Raw genomic sequence first — 16512 nt, forward strand, 5'->3', positions numbered from 1 at the left:
TTTAACAATGTTTTTCTTTTCGTTCCTGGTGCCACGGACATGTTCTACAATGACGATGCCAGGATTCATCGGCTCGAATTGTAAAAAAAAGTGTGATTCAAGAAACACACAAGACAATACTTTCGCACATGGATTGGCCACCACAGAGTCCAGACCTTAACCTCATTGGCAATAAATTGGGATGGAAATAAATTATTTTAAAAAAAAAAATAAAAAAAAAGTGACATTCCACAAGCTTATTGAAATTATGCCACGGCTGTAATCAAAGCAAAAGGCGGTCCAATGAAATATTAGAATCTGCGCCATTTTTGCCCGGGCAGTGTAGTTTCTGAAGAAAAACATCTACTGTACACTCACCATCCATTTTATATGGAAGTTTATACTGAGGAAAATGGCAAGATTGGTCTGAGTTGCAGAAAATGGGGCACCACACTGACATTACCAGAGAACAGGACATCCTTCCAAAACTTCAAAAACGTATCATGGAGGCTGCCAAGAGACATACAGCACCATTAAAAGTCCTGCAGAAAAACCTGGCAAACACTAGTCACTCCTTGCATGTTAGAAAAATAAACAAAAAAAAAACAAGACTTAGTTGGCATCTATTCTGCCACTGACCCTGCTGGTTTCTGTTAGACAGCTGATGATGAAGAAAGGAAATTTTTACCTTCCAGCTTGAAAACAAAAAAGTAACAGCCTTAACTAAAGATGAGGGTTTTGGAACAGCCTAGCTATAAATCCCATCAAAAACCTGTAGGTCCACTTGAAATTCGATTGATAGCATTTCTGCCTCAAAGTGTTGAATAAAAATTGCAAATTAAGATGTGCTTAACTACTAAATACTTACTATATACAAAAGATTACAAGTAAAAATACTTAAATAATCAGTTAAGACATGTGCGTGAAAATGTAATAAGCTCATGCTTTTACCTTGTTTCTATTTAATCTCTGAATGTTTTGGTTGCAGCGCTGCCAGACAAAATGGAAAGCAGGAAGAAGGGGAGCAGGGGACCAAGATCAGCACTGACTGGCTCTGATAAAGCAGCACATTCGGGAAGGAGAGCAGCAGCCCATCTGATAATGGGTTCTGACTAAGAGCATTCATTGGCAAACTCTGGCTCATGGGCTGAACAGTTGGAACAAAATGCAAGAATTCCCTGGACTCCGTCTGTAAATTTCATAGCAGCCAGATAAGCATTTAGAAGACCTGTATTCAGAAACTTTGTTTCACACAAAAAGCTATTATGTCAGGCAAGGGTGTTTAATTGCAAAAATGATTATCTGAATTTATACATTTTATAATATTCCTCTGTTCAATAATAAATAGAGAGGCCTTGAAGCAGAATGTCAGGCTAATTCTGTGGTGCTGAAGTACAAATTCTTTTTAATGGTCTGACGCAAGAGCTCCTTTGACTGCATGGCACTGCATTTCAAATTAATTTTAAACAAGATGTTCTGGGCACAGTGGGTTTTTTTTGTAGCTCATGTCATACAATGCTCATACCAGAAAAACTCGTCAAACATGGTTACATAAACCACCCATGCTTTACCATCTCCCACGAAAGCTGAAAAAGCTTAGAGCATACAGTATATATGTGGGACTGCAGCAAGTTGGTATGAGTTTTCAACAATAAAGTAACACTATAGGGTGGGTGAAAATTAAATAGACAATATCTAATGGCTATGGAACTTGTAATATGACTGGAGCAGCACGGTGCAACACATCCCACTTTGTTTGTACTGTGTGTGCGTGGTTAGACGAGCATTTTCAGGATGTTGGCTGGGATGATGCCAACATCATGAATTATATGGTCACCTCATGAATTATATGGTCACTAAACGATGCAGTTGGACTATTGTTTAGATGTTCAAATGAGTGCATGAACAAGTTTCACTTAGTCCAGAATGCAGCAAGAGTCCTCAGCAAAACTAGAAGATTTGACCACATCACTCTTATTTTATCCACACTGCATTGACTCCCAGTGAAATATCGCATTGATTTTAAAATACTACTTTTGACCTATAAAGCATTTAATGGTGCAGTACATGAATGAATGCCACCTCTACTTCAATCAAACGATGCAGGCTGCTCATCAGTACCGTGCATTATGAAAACTACAGCAGGGGGCAGAGCTTTTTCTTAGAAAACCCTAAACTTATGGAATCGCCTTCCAAATAAACTTTAAGAATCAGACAGAGTCTGTGTTTAAATCTAGGCTAAAAACCTATTCATTTAGCCAAGCATTTTTGTGAATAGATTTGCCTTGGGGAAAGGAGCAGTTCTGATGGACTCAGACACAGTCTTATGGTGAACTGGTATGTTTAGATGCTGTCTTCTCCACTCACATTGATCACTCAGGTGAAGTGACTGGTTGCTTAACATTCCAGAGAGCCCTCATGTCCATGTTTCCTTCTGGCTTTCCCTTTTAGTTATACTGTCATAGTTAGTCCTGCCATAGTCCCTGTTTGCACTCTGCACTAAATATACATTCAACTTTTACGTTATGTGACTGCGACCATACCCAACTGTTTACTCTACTCTTCTCTTTCTCTCTCTCTCTGTCGAGATACGCATGCCGCTCATGAGCTGCCAGTGATCCAGACTCCCTCTGCCCTCTGGACCTGCCTGACTCATCCTGGTGTTCCACTTCTGGTTGTTCATCCTGTCGCATGCAGGTCCCGTGTGGTCTGCTTGGGAGGCGTGTGGTGACGTTCTAGTTTACCACAAAGACGGTCCTGGCCTCAGCTGATGATGATGATAGCCATTCTCTAAGTAATTGTGACTGCAGTCGCTCAATAGTTCAGGACTGGAATTTCCAACACTCTACCTGAGCCTCCAATAATGAACTAAACTACATATTAACTTAAAGACGTATGGAAATGAGATGTACAGGACAAAACCTCACACACTGGAGGATTCAGAAGGTTCTTAGCAATCTCTCAAACAACTTCCTTCAGAAACTCGCTGATGCAACCTGTGCCCATGTTAAAAGTTAATAAAGATTTGCCTTTATTGTCTTATGTAATAAACTACATGTTCAATTTGTTTTAATAAATGTGTTAGAAATATGGAACGATATCAAGACATTTTTGCTATAGTACAAGTACATAGTATAAATGAACAAAAAATACATTATATTGTTTTTGATTAACCTTCAACACATTAAGATGTACCTCACATACATCTGTACATAACACTAGTGAATCTAAAGTAACATAACTAACTCATGCCCTTTATTTTTTTAAACATTTAAAAAAAATAAATCTAGTGGCCCAAGTAGCACTTTTTTATGGCATCTATGTTAACTAGGTAAACATAAATAGAGCAAAATACAACATTGTTTAGCACGTCTGACTTATTATACTGCGTACATTTGAATATCAATATGTGTCAATATCAACACGTATCCAAAACATATGACTTTAGCTTAAAAGAATTGTGTTGCACCCTTGTAAAATACAGAGAAACCCACCCAATATGCCTTTGCGCTGAAATAAATTCTTTTAGATACTTTACAGATAATGGAGAAGCCGGTTGTTTGAAGCATATTGGGGAAGTTGCCATATTTTCTCTGCAGACTTTGGCTTTGCTTGTTTTCATTTCTTCAAGGAATCCCAGACAGCCTCCATGATGCTAAGTCTGGGACTCTGTAGAGGCTACACCATCTGTCACAGAATGCCTTGTTCTTTTTTTTCCCAATCTCTCAGAAGATGGCTCTTGTTCTATAACTGGTAAATTAATGTTTTAAATACTTAAAGGGTAAATATGAAAATTTAAAGGCAAGAATAATGATCTTAAAAAAATAATAATAAAAAAAAAATAGACTTTGGCCTAGTTCAGCTCATCAATTTCTTATAACTTCCTATAGTAGCTGCTACTGTAGTCCATAACTTAATACAAAAGTTAATATTTGAAAATGTAAATACTCAACACTTGCTATATGACTAAAAATGGCGTTCCCTCCATTTGTTACCCTTTCTAGCACAGCTTTGAGGCTGTGTATTTTAGCTCCATACAGTTGTTAAGGAACCTAGAGATGAAAAAAATTAAAGTAAAAAAAAAAATCTAATCATAACTGCAAGTGCTATTACTGGTCCACTGGGGCAGGATTGATGCTGCCCCATAATCTGTGAGAAAAGCAAGAAACCAGGCCAGTTAATAAAAAGGTTGCACAGGAAATTGACATATGTACTATACAAAACACTCCGCACCATCAAGACCTAGCTTTATAGCAAATAATCAATATGGAGTCTATTTCTGCAAAGTGTAAGAACTAAGTTTGTCAAATCCATTTATAATATTTTTAGGTTTACTGCAAAGACTAGAATAAGGAAAGTTATATTATGAGGTTAAAAACATCCATACAATAGAAATACACATGCACCACAGGGACATTGTTTAGGTTTTGAGATGCACTTGGGCTGAAAATGTTTCTCAGACCTTACATTTTTTGCATTTAGAGGACAGCGGCTTACAGATCAGGTCATTGCTTAGAAGTTCAAGCCTGAAAACCGTCAAGCTGCCACCTTTGGGCCCTTGAGCAAGGCCCTTGACTGTCTCTGCTTCAGGGGCACTGTTTCATGGCTCACCCTGTGCTCTAACCTCAGCTTCCTAACAAAAAAAAAATAACAATTGTGCTGTAAGGTATATATATGAAAGGATTATTCTTATTTTAGGTTACTGACCAAGAAAACCATCAGTCGTTATATTTTTCAGGATGATTTTAGGTGTGTTTTTCTTTGTGTTTCAGCAGTCTTTCCACTTTATTTTGTTATTCATTTCTTCCTCCACTACTCAAATCTAAAACCATGAGACACTGGTGACTACCTATATAGTTTGGTCTCGGTGTGTAGCCAGCTTTATTTGTAGGCCCGCCTCACCCTCTTAGCCATGTATGTGTCAGTCTTTACAACAGAACAGAGTGTATGAGAGAGCACGCATGTGTTTAATTGGAGTGCTATTATGAGAATACTACATGCTGTGCTGAATGCTGAAATCCACGTTAATGTGCATGCTACACCATATCTCTCTGTGAAAGAGAGCTGAGATTAGAAAATGTGTGTTTGCTGTGTTTTTTTTCCTGATCTCAGAAGTGGTTGACACAAAAACAAACTTGGAATTAGCATGCCAACATACAGACTCGATTTTGGCCATGCATTACTGATGAACTGAAGCTTATTTTCATCAACATTCATAACTTGGATGTCAGGCCAGGTAGACAATTCCATGTTATTATTGGCAGAAAGATTAAAAAATAGGAACTAATTAGATTATTCAATTAAGAACATGAACAGTACAGCTCAAAACTGGTCTTTTCAATTGATGGGGTAGAACAAGCCAATCTTTCAATGTTGCACTCGGAGTAAGACAGGAACGCATGTCGTCAGCACTGCTCCACAACACTGATGTTGACTGTACAAACCGAGGAATTATTCAGATCCTTTAGTCAACGCTAGAAGATCTCAATTTTACATGGCTTTAAATTGGTCTCTCACACTGACTGGCACATGCAGGCTAAAAAAATCCGACCTTAGCATCTTTGCACAAGAAGACATCAGAGGTGAAGTTGCTGAGCATTCCAAGTGTGACACCAGCGTAAGTAGCAGACTTGTCAGAGGAAGCCAGACAAACTGCTCAACTGCAACAATATGTGGAGGTCACCCCAGCTTAGTATCAATACCAGGCTTTGACTGGACTCAGGATGTCTTCTAAATAAGCCAATCAACCTTGAACATGAGGCACCTCAGGAAAAGACTGCAAATCTTCTACACCAATCCTATCTCTGACCAACAGCCACTTTTCTGGTACAAACAAAAGAACTTGGACCCAGCCATCATGGAAAGGCATGGAGATTGATTGAACAGTCTTTAGAGGAAGAAATAACAACGTCCTATGGTCTGCTCTTTACTGGGCACCAGAAGAAAGGGGTAGCATCAAGAGCAAGTAGCTGTGGAGGAAACTGTGGGGAAAGAAACCACAACCTTGAAGTATACCTGGGGAACAGTACTAAAGCTGGACTAAAAACAAAGAATGAATGTTCCTTCTTGTTGTTCTACATGCAGTTAAACACAAAGGGCAGTGAATGAATGAATAGATGAATCAAAAGATTCCATAAAGAACTCATGCGAGCACAGAACATCATTGTAAACAGCATTATTCTACCAAATGAAAATTAGTGAATGTTCGGACTCCTAAATTCACTGCATAGTGGGCAAAATAGTTTATTATGTAAGCGCATAATTAAACTGTAGAGTTGGCGTGTCTGTACATTGAAGTTATTTGCGAAAAAAATCATTTGGGGGGAGGCAAGATGAGTAATAGAACATTTTTTGTGTCTTTTTTTTGTACAGCTAGAATGACAATGTGAAGTCTATATAAATTGTATAAAATACAGGCATATTAATAATATAAAGATGGTAGATGTTTTTGTTTTTTCAGTAACAAGCTATATATTTATTTCCATGAATAACAAGATAAAGTGAAGGCATGACGAGATGGAATTATACAAAAAATAATTAGCTTCAGCGAGGTCATCCAAAATCAGCAGCCACTGCATTCCAAAATTCAACAAATGGCATTGTACATTGTGTTTTGAAATGTCCTTTTATTTTATTGAAGCATGTGGGCAGAAAGAATAATGCTTCATTAAAATTTTCACTTTGCAAAGAGAAAAACGTGGTTTAAAATATATGTCTCTACATTTTAGCTGCTGCAAACAAAGAATAATAATATGAAGTGAATTATGCTTAATAAAACGAGTTGGCGTGGTACTGTCCTCACAGCCAGAAACAAATGCAAGAACTACCCTTGCCATGGCCTTATATTTTATGGAGACACAAATCCTATCAATCACCAAACATGTATTTCATTACACCCTTTAGCAAATAATTCGCTGACCTTTTAAAAGCATGGCGGTCTCAAAGACCAAGCTCGGTGCAGCTGCCTGCTTGCCTCCGCAGCAGCCAAAGAATTCAGTCTCTGTGCGCTCTACGGTTCCTCCAAGAAAAAAAATATGGTAAAAATAAAAAAATAAATGGAAGCTTAATAAATCTGAACACTGTACATGCAGGAAGTCTCGGCACACCAAGAAAAACCTCTAGTTAGAGCTTCAAAAAACAACTGGACAAAAAAAAAAAAAAAAAATTCCCTGCTCAAAAGGAGCAAGCAATTGTTCAGGAATCCATCAAAGAGCAGTCTTTTGCTTGAGAAACTTCAATCTATGATAAGATTAGTCAGTAGCTCATCGGTCATGTGGCGCTACCAATTCCTTAAGACAGCTTCACAAGTGACTCCAGGCAGCAGAATATAATCTAAAGTTTTACATTAGGTTTTATAAAACATTTTTGCCATAAAAATGAATATTCAAAATATTCATTGTTCAATTATAATGTGTGACATTTACTTGCACTTATGAGAAATACTAAAAATTCTGTAACTCTTCTACAAACATAAGCTTCACAAGTGACTCCAGGTTGGACTACCAAAAGTAGCAGACATTTAAACAAGTTACTGTCTGTATTTTATTTATTTATTTTTTACTTTTACATGACTTTCTAAGAAACAAAATGGCTGCATATCGTCTGGAGCATGATGGATGACCCACAGAAAACTTCCGAACATCCATCTCAAAATAAAGGAGCTTTGTCGGCCCAATAAATTGATGCTGATTTGACTGGCCTTAGATTCCCTTTCAAATTCCCCTATGATAATGCCACATGCTTAAAATTCATGGACCCTCAATGACCCCAATCAACAAGAAGCACGGAGCATCAGTTCACATCACTTCATGCAATCTTCTGCGATTTATAATAGATGTGAAGTGCTTGAGTATTGGCATGTGTAAATTCACATTTGATGCATTGAGCGTTTTTTTATGTCTCATAATCATCCTCACTAAGATTCACAAAGCACAGATTGTTTTTCTCCCAATGCAGATTAAAATGTAAAAATGCGAAACGGCATCACCTGTTGGATCTGGACAACAGCTTGCGGCCTCACCTCTCTCTGTTCACTGCAGATCTTGCAGAGCCACTGAGCCCTCTTCTGACTGCATGCCATCTCAATCCCACACTTGGTGCACACTTTCTAAAAAAGAATAAATGCAAATTTTAAAAATGTGACATTTGAATTATTTGTATTATATGTATTATCTAAACATTAGCACAACGATCCAGCACCCTTGTTTAGCTTTTTTGCTCTTTAAATGTGAACCTGTGCATGAGCTCATAAGTGTGTTGACTCCGCCCCACAATGGATTCTTCAACAACATCTGCCATATGCCAATCCCAATACGTTTTGAAGAATTATTGAATACTCCCCTGGCTACTTTAACACCAATTTTGAGAAGTGTTTGAGAAGGATTTGCAACTTTACATAAATGATCCACATGAATGGGTGGAGCTAAACCCAGCTTTACATTCTATCCTATTGGCTTGCCTACATTTAGGCATTTGGCAGACAGTCGTATTGCTTGGCTTGCTTCCCGGGTTGCTTGGCCAGTTCTCTGTACGCTCTCAATATGATGACATTTTTAGGTCATTAACAATCACATGCGATTGGCCTTTGACTCAATATATTGTTTAATGGGTCCTTTACCTCCTGACCATCTTCTGAGCATATTAATAAAAATTAGTTAGTTCCAATCTAGTTAGTGTAATCGGATTGGGTGGTGAGGCTTTCCAGGAGTGGTGATATAATGTACACTAATAGCACTGGGACATTTAACTATATGCATTAACTCCACGTCCTGCGTGTTCTATAATCATTAACACCCCTAAATGTCAGTTGCCAGCATGGGTGAAAGTTTTGTAGGTCTGTACGGTCTGCAGTACTGAGGAGATCAGCTGCCTGCCGAAACCCATATTTAAAAGCACAGCAAAGTATGTAATTCTTAAAAAACACTTTGTCTATTTAATAATAACTTCTATGTTGTTCCGAATTGCCCATGTTGGATGATTTATGCCGAAGACAAGCTAAAAAGCTAACTAGCTTCGAACAAAAGGCTAAATCCCAAATTCCTCTGTAATCCCTAATCTAGGACACTACTTGGTGTGTTGGACAAGGGATTGTATACCCTAGCGCACTAGCTTTCCACTTAACGCCATTTGGGATTTAACAAGGGAACCCAAAAGTTATATTACATTAAATATAATACATTATCTGTTACAGAACTGATATTCTAAAGCCGAATAAGTGGAAATATACAGAAAAACTTATGAGAATTACAGGACTGTCCACCACATAAATGTCACTAAATGTTAATTACACTATACATTTAGTTTCACCAGGCATGGAAGGTGTGTTGGCGGAGCAAAATAACTAGTTAAATAAGCAAACATCATAATCTATTGATGGTAAATGGTGTTTTTTTTAACTGTTGTATAAAAAGCAAGCTCACACTCGAGGTCATGCTGTTGTGTTGAATATCTGCAAGGCTATGGTGCCTTCCAGACTCTGCTTTCGTGCCCACAACCACATCACAGCCGTACTGATATTAACCATAACAGTACACCCTCTCGTGTGATATTGCTTAGATATATTAGACTTTCCTTACTAAGAGGTTACTGAAATACAAGTAGGTGTTTAGAAAAAATAATATTGAAAATTCTACAAGAGCTACAGAGAGACATGTCCATCTTTCTTGCATTTAAATACAATCTGAAATGCTGTTGATGTTATGTTATGTTACATTAGATCAAACAATCTAAATGACATGGAGAGAGGTGTTCAAACAAGCTCAGAGACAGACAATTTACCATCAAGTAACACAAGCATACATATAATAAATGTTTTCTAATGCTAATAAAACCTCAATTCAAGCCTTGCTGGGAAAAATAAATAAATAAATAAATAAATCAGTAGAGGATATGGCTTCTAATAGATTGAAGTCCAAGAATAAATTTGAAATGCACAAGATTTAAAAATGACATCGGAACAAGGAGAAGGAAAGAACCTCTAATCAAGCTTTCCGTAATGAAAGACAAAAGCCCAAAGTGATTACTGCTCCTCCTTCCAGGAGTCCTTTCTATTTTATGTTGCTTTGACAGAGAGATTCATATTGAAAAAGAGAGAGCGAAAGAGACAGAGAGGCCACTCAGAAAGCCCTTCAATTTTCGACGAGCTCTCCAAAAGGAATCCCAACAGTGAGCATGAATGCCTTGCATAATTTGCTTCGGGCTCTGAATGACATCTGACTCCAGACCCACACTTTAGCGGTGCTAACAAAAAGCCAGCTTTAAATTACGCCTGAAAGCACAGCTTTTTGAACCAATTTCTTTGCATCATGGATATCAATACGGTAATGTGGTTAGAAACAAATATGTTTTTTTTTATGAAAATATTCTTGGTTTAAATTCATAGAGCACCACATCAGGGAACAGGATTCAAAGTTTGTTTGTTTTAACCCTTGCACATTTTTGTACAAGGCCAAGTCTGGAGAACTGTATTCCTGAAGACTAGGGATGCACCGAAATTTCGGCCGCCGAAAATTTTCGGCCGAAATAACATTATCGGTTTCGGCCGAAACGTAAGAAAGCGCCGAAAATAAAAGCCGAAATTGTCGCCACGCCTCTCCCATCCTCCCGTCTCGTTCGCGCTGTCATTACGCATCAAACACGGAGTATGTCGGTGGTTTGGAAGCACTTCAAAGTTTCAGATGAGGACAGCAAAGTTGCAATATGCAACATTTATTAATTTTTTTATTAATTAATTTGTAGTTTTTTTAATACAAACAAAAAGAAAATATTTTAAACATGTTTTTTAACGAAGCCATTTTCGGTTTCGGTATCGGTTTTCGGCCAAGTGCATCCAAAAATTTCAGTTTCGTTTTCGGCCCAGAATTTTCATTTCGGTGCATTCCTACTGAAGACTACATTAAAAATTCAAGAAAACCTGGATGTTAGAAGAAAGTGTTAAGTGTTGTCCTTTATGCAATTAATCAATCATGTGGCAGCAGCACACTGCATAAAAATCATTCAGATACAGAACAAGAGATCCAGATGCTCAAATCAAATATAAAAACAAGGAAAATGTGTGATCCCTGTGACTTTAGGAGCTCAGTTGTGTAACTGTTGCTACCAGAGACGCTTTTTCTCCTCACCACAGTTGTAAATAGTGGTTAAGTAACAGTTGACTTCCTATCAGTGTTTCACCAGTCTCCTTCTACCTCTCTCATTAACAAAGCAAATCCTAAAAAGTTAGCAGTTTCTTAAATACTTCTAGCGCTAACTTTTGGTTAAAACAGCCAATTTTGGTGAAACATATGGTATGCATACACTGCAAGTAAACTAATTAGCAAAAAGTTCCAGTACAAAGCAAATACAGATTATGGAAACTCAAGACTTTAAATAGCCATTTACTAAGGCAGGTCAAATGTGTAGTCAGATTGTGTGCGTGCATCCGTGTTTCATGCTGAATCACTCCTTCCATCTGGCACCACTGACCCCAAAAGGCTTTCGACAAAAAAAACAAAAATTCTGAATCTTAACATTTTAAAGCAGGGTGATGTGCAAAGCTGTGATGTGTAATTTAAACACACACTGTCCCCTACTGGTGGTAATAAATACTTCAGGACAGCATGAACCAAAACATATTAGTGTTTTATAGCTCTCTGCTGCAAGCTTATGGAAAAATTTGGTTATTGCATCTGAATAGAAAATGTGACCAAATAATTTTTTATCACTATGACTACAGTATATATGGTCACTTTATGTTATTCTTTATTCCTAAAGGCTTACTTTAGATCACAACATTCCTGCATCATACTGTATGACCCCTCGTGTGGATGATCTCAAGTAAAGTGCAGAACACATGCTAAATACTAATGTCAGAAAGTTTCATTAAATGGTCTGCATCAAGCAAAGAAATCATTACAATTTTCCAAACTTCAAGAAGAACCAACATTTTATCAAAACCTAGAAAGCCTAGTGGTGAACCATCAACTTTGTCTACAACAGAAATCAGAGCTACAGTATGTTAAACAGTAAAAGTAATAACATTTTCATACACAATAAGACGAAACCTCACAGGATTAGGACAAAACAGCTGTCTGGTCATAAGAAAACAACTTAAGTTTAGTGAAACACAGAAAAAAACTTCAGATTGCTGGAGAGCATAAAGATTAGACTTTGGAGCAATGGATAAAGGTCAAGTGCTCACCCTGTGGGCTGATTAGTTCAGACTGACACTATTAAACATGCTCAAATTAAATATTTGTGTTGGCATTTTTTTTCTTTTTGGCCAGGTAGTGCTAGTTTTAACAACATTGCCGTTTACTGTTATTTGTTTTTAAGAACCAAATATACTCTAATGAGTAATATTACGAATAAACCTTTAAGACCTGTCCATCACCGATTTAAAATATATACTGTATGTTTTTTATTGTTTTTTTTTTTTATTGACATTATAAAAGCACTGCATTTTAAAAGTAAATGTGCTATAAAAATCATGCTAATATTCAAATGAATATTATTAATAATAAATTATTGTATTAATAATAGTAGGTGGTGGCAAAGAAGAAAATCACACAGGCTTTGGGGAAAGCTTTGTGATTTATCACCTGTCTTGTCAGTCAAATTTCCTATTTCTTAACTGAAGAAAAAGAAATATCTGGCTCCCTGATGAAACAGAAACAGCATCATCTTAGGATTCATAAACATTCTTGTTTCAGCCCTGAGTTTTCATATCCTCCGAGTGCTACTTAGATTTCTATGGAAATCAAAACAACAAAACAAGCGGCCGAGTCTCTGCAGCTTACAATGAGCACTGTTCCCTTCTCCGACTATTAGGTTTGCTCTTATCTCAAAACACAGGGCTCATATGAAAACAGTATGAATTGTGATAATCAATCCCAGAGTGTAGTGAAGGAAGCTGAACGTAGTGTTCTTGTACCTTGCAGCAGTCAAAACAGAGGACTGAAGGAGTTCCCAGCAGCCCCAGCGCCTCTCCACAAAGCAGGCACTGAGACAGACCGTTGCCCACTGCTGATGTCCTCATGTTCTCCAAACGCTCTATTAGGCGCCTAAGAAACACAGAACATGGACACAAAAGAATTTGATAAGCTTGAAGTATACGTGATATGCCACCATGAAAAAGCCAGGATCCATCATAACAATCTCAGCCTGCACGAATTAAAGGTCAGAACCTTTACCAACAGGACTACCTTTCATGTAAATACAAAAATGGCCTATATCAAAACAATGCAGCTACAGAGCAAAAAGTATAAGAAAATAGCATTCAGTAAGAAAGACTGATACGATTTCTTTCTTTTTTTTTTTACCCGACTCGATGCTGCTCGATCATGTCGAGTTGTTCGGCACGATGAATGACGCTCATGATGATGTCCAGCTCCCTTTTGTTCAGCACCTGGGTTTTTCTCTGCCTCTCTGTCTGGAACGTGTGCACTGACCAGCCTGTGTGAAGCCTGTAGAAATATTTAAGTGACTATAATTAGGCTGTACAAATTCTGATGAGAGTCTACAAATCAAAAACGCAAGCATTAAGCAGCAGCTCTGTGAGCTAAAACGTACTGCTGATGAGACACATTTAAGGAGAGTGGTCAGATTGGTTTGAGCAAACAGTAACTTAATCACTCTTTGTAAAAGTGGTGAGCAGAAAAGCATCTCAGAATGCACACAATATTAAAGCCTGACGCAGATGGGCTGTGATATTAGAAGGTTTAACCATAATCCATTCAGAAATGACCAGCCCCACCTCTACTCCCAAAATTGATTCCAAGTGCAAAGACAGAAAAGCAACCCCAGATCATAACACTGTCTCCAGCGGCTTGTACAGTGGGCACTATGCATGATGCATCCATCGATTCATGCACTTCCTTTCTTACCATGACAAACCCATCGCTCTGGAACTGGTCAATCTGGACTCATCAGACCACATGACATTTTCCTTTCCTGTAATGTCCAGTGTCTGGAAAACTGAAGCCTTTTTTCCCCCCGGATGAGGCTCACTATCAAGTGGTTTTCTTATAGACACTTCTGTTTAGTCCCAATCCACTGAGTTCTTATCACATTGTATGCATACTAAATGCTCCTACTTTCACTATTAAACATAACTATGGTTTTTGTTGTTGATTTTTTACCATGCAACTTCAACAAGCATTTAAGAGATCTTCATTCATTCATTTCCAAGCACATTTATACAAAACTGACGGGTTCAGCATTATCCTTTCAGGTTTTTGTTAATGTCTTACAGGGTTCTTAATAACCCAGTTCAAGTTATTTTAAATCTCCTTAGTTGTTTTGTTTGCTTGATGCAGCCCAATAATGTCACCCTTCTGAAACTATATAGTACTGCTTTTGAAGAACTTTTCATAAGTCTTAAATGTCTCTAAAATGTGTCTGTTAAATGTTCCTGTTAAAATTCTAGTCAGATCATGCAATCTGGTATGCTTTTACTCATTTCCCAAACTTGATATTTTAGCACCTATAGTTTTAAATTATCTGCCCCCTGAGTGCCCCCTTATGGAAGTGCATCTTTCTAACCAAACACCAGGCACGCACTGAAAACATTCAAGTTCAGGACCTTATCAAGTATCAATTGCGCAGTGGTAAAGTGCTTGCCCTATCATCCGGAGATCACTGGGTGATTCCCGGGTGATGCTGTAACCTCTCGCAGCCGACGGTCTAGAGAGATCTGATTGGCAAAGCTCTCTCAGAGGGGAGGGATGAGAGGTATTTGGTACTCTCACATTAATCACGGCTCTACAGCCAATCAGGGGCGTCTGTGAGCACACGCAAGCGGAAGGAGCAGATAGCGCTGTCCTCTGAGTGTGTTACGCCGCCCCCAACAGTGTGTGAGCGAGCAGTTCAAAAAGATGCGGTGGGCTGGCGTCACGTGGTTCGGACGAAACATGTGATAGTCTTCGGCCCTCCCGACTGAGTGGTAGTAGTAGTGGGAGCCCCCTAGTGACGGGGAGGAATTGGACATGACTTAAATTAGGAAGAAAATCTTTAAAAATAATAAATTGCTAGGTTGCTTACAGGTCCCTAGGCCCCTTTTAATCCTAGATTATTAATTAGCAGTTAGTCACTACGAGATAGCCTAGCCTTAAAAGTGGTGCCTAAATAAACAGAGAGCTGTGTCAAGCTAGGCAGATGTGGGCGGAGTTGAGTAATTTAAAGGACCCCAAGACTGAAATGGTGACCCTTATTGTTTAAAGCAAAGTGACTTTAATTTCTTACTTGGCTCTCAGAGCAAGTTGTCGATCGTTGGGGCAAACCCACTGGTGGTTCCCGCTACCAAACATGGTGTCGGTCATAACTCAAGCAAACACCTGGAAAAGAAAACAATACACACAAATGAACATGTTTAAAATGTTGCAAATTTGATACATTAATGCCTATAATTTCTGACATTTGCTCTCTTATAATGCAGCAGACTGAACTGGATCACTGTTTTACCTCCAGGTCCAAAAAGAAGCCGTGAAAGTCCCGAAGCTAGTGTGCAGTGTCTAATGCTTTTGCCATTAATGTCAGTCAGTTTAGTAGGCAATAAGGTTAGATGGCTGCCTCAGGGCACCAATTAACCATGACACTGCCACTGTGCATTTTCCACAACGAATAAAAGCTGCACAGCTGTTTAACGGACACACACACACCATATGACCTTATCACAAAACAACACTGGAAGACGTGTAACAAAATCACCAGCCCTAAAGGCATGTCAGAGTCAAAAACACAGCTAGGACTTGTTTGCATTTAGATGTGCCTTGTGTTTAAAAAAAAAAAAAAAAAAAGACATGGATTAGTCCACAGCTGTTCCTGGTGCTGCAGTTCCCTTATTTAAATACTAAACAACTAAACTCTCCACTACAAAAAAAACATTTAAACAACCACACAAGTTTAAAAACAGAGGATAAATATAAAAAAATATATGCAGTATTAATGTGTTGCTTGTGTTAGAGCTGATAATATGTAAAAGAAAAACTTGTCAGACTGTTTCTCACACGGATACACAAACCGTCTACAACCAGGTGACTGAACCTGTGTACATTTCCATGCGACCTAATGCTCCATGTACAGCTCTTACTGTAACCGGCAAGCACAGCTGATTGTAAGAAAAACACAGAAAAACACTTACCAATTCAGTAAACATTAGAAGCTTGTAAACTTCCAAAAAATTCCCCAAACTGGAGTTCAGGTCTAGTGGTCTAACTGAGCTAAACCAGAAGTTATCCTGAAATTAAACAATTTTTGCTTTCCTTAGCAGCGGTAGGCAAATACAATCCCTAGAACATGAACCAGTAGCCCAGGACAATCATCCAGCACCTGTCTTTCCCATGCTAAGAAAATCCACTTAGAGGCTGTTGGCAAACAAAGGCATACGGCGACAAAGAAAACAAGAGAGAAAGTGTTTACCTCAAACAAAGGGAGACCGGGGCCAGACCACAACACAAACGAACAGGAAAAGAATCCCACGCCCAAGCCTGCTTGTAATCTATGATGAGATTTCCTCATCCACATCCCTACCTCAAGTCAAAGCTGATCTCAGATCAG

General features: G+C 38.3%; 1 protein-coding gene across 1 annotated transcript in view; it reads right to left on the bottom strand.

Moving 5' to 3' along the window:
- Positions 1–16512, bottom strand: part of LOC128512437 (rab effector Noc2-like) — a 34666-nt gene extending 18154 nt beyond the window's left edge. The window contains exons 1-5 of the mRNA XM_053485708.1: positions 16375–16512; positions 15199–15290; positions 13278–13421; positions 12890–13019; positions 8000–8086 (exon numbers count right to left, since the gene is read on the bottom strand). Of these exons, the coding sequence (XP_053341683.1) occupies positions 8000–8086; positions 12890–13019; positions 13278–13421; positions 15199–15275 (438 nt within the window). The 5' untranslated portion in view covers positions 15276–15290; positions 16375–16512. The remainder of the gene's footprint in view (positions 1–7999; positions 8087–12889; positions 13020–13277; positions 13422–15198; positions 15291–16374) is intronic.

Source organism: Clarias gariepinus, chromosome 24, assembly GCF_024256425.1.
Source record: "Clarias gariepinus isolate MV-2021 ecotype Netherlands chromosome 24, CGAR_prim_01v2, whole genome shotgun sequence".
NCBI classification, from domain to species: domain Eukaryota; kingdom Metazoa; phylum Chordata; class Actinopteri; order Siluriformes; family Clariidae; genus Clarias; species Clarias gariepinus.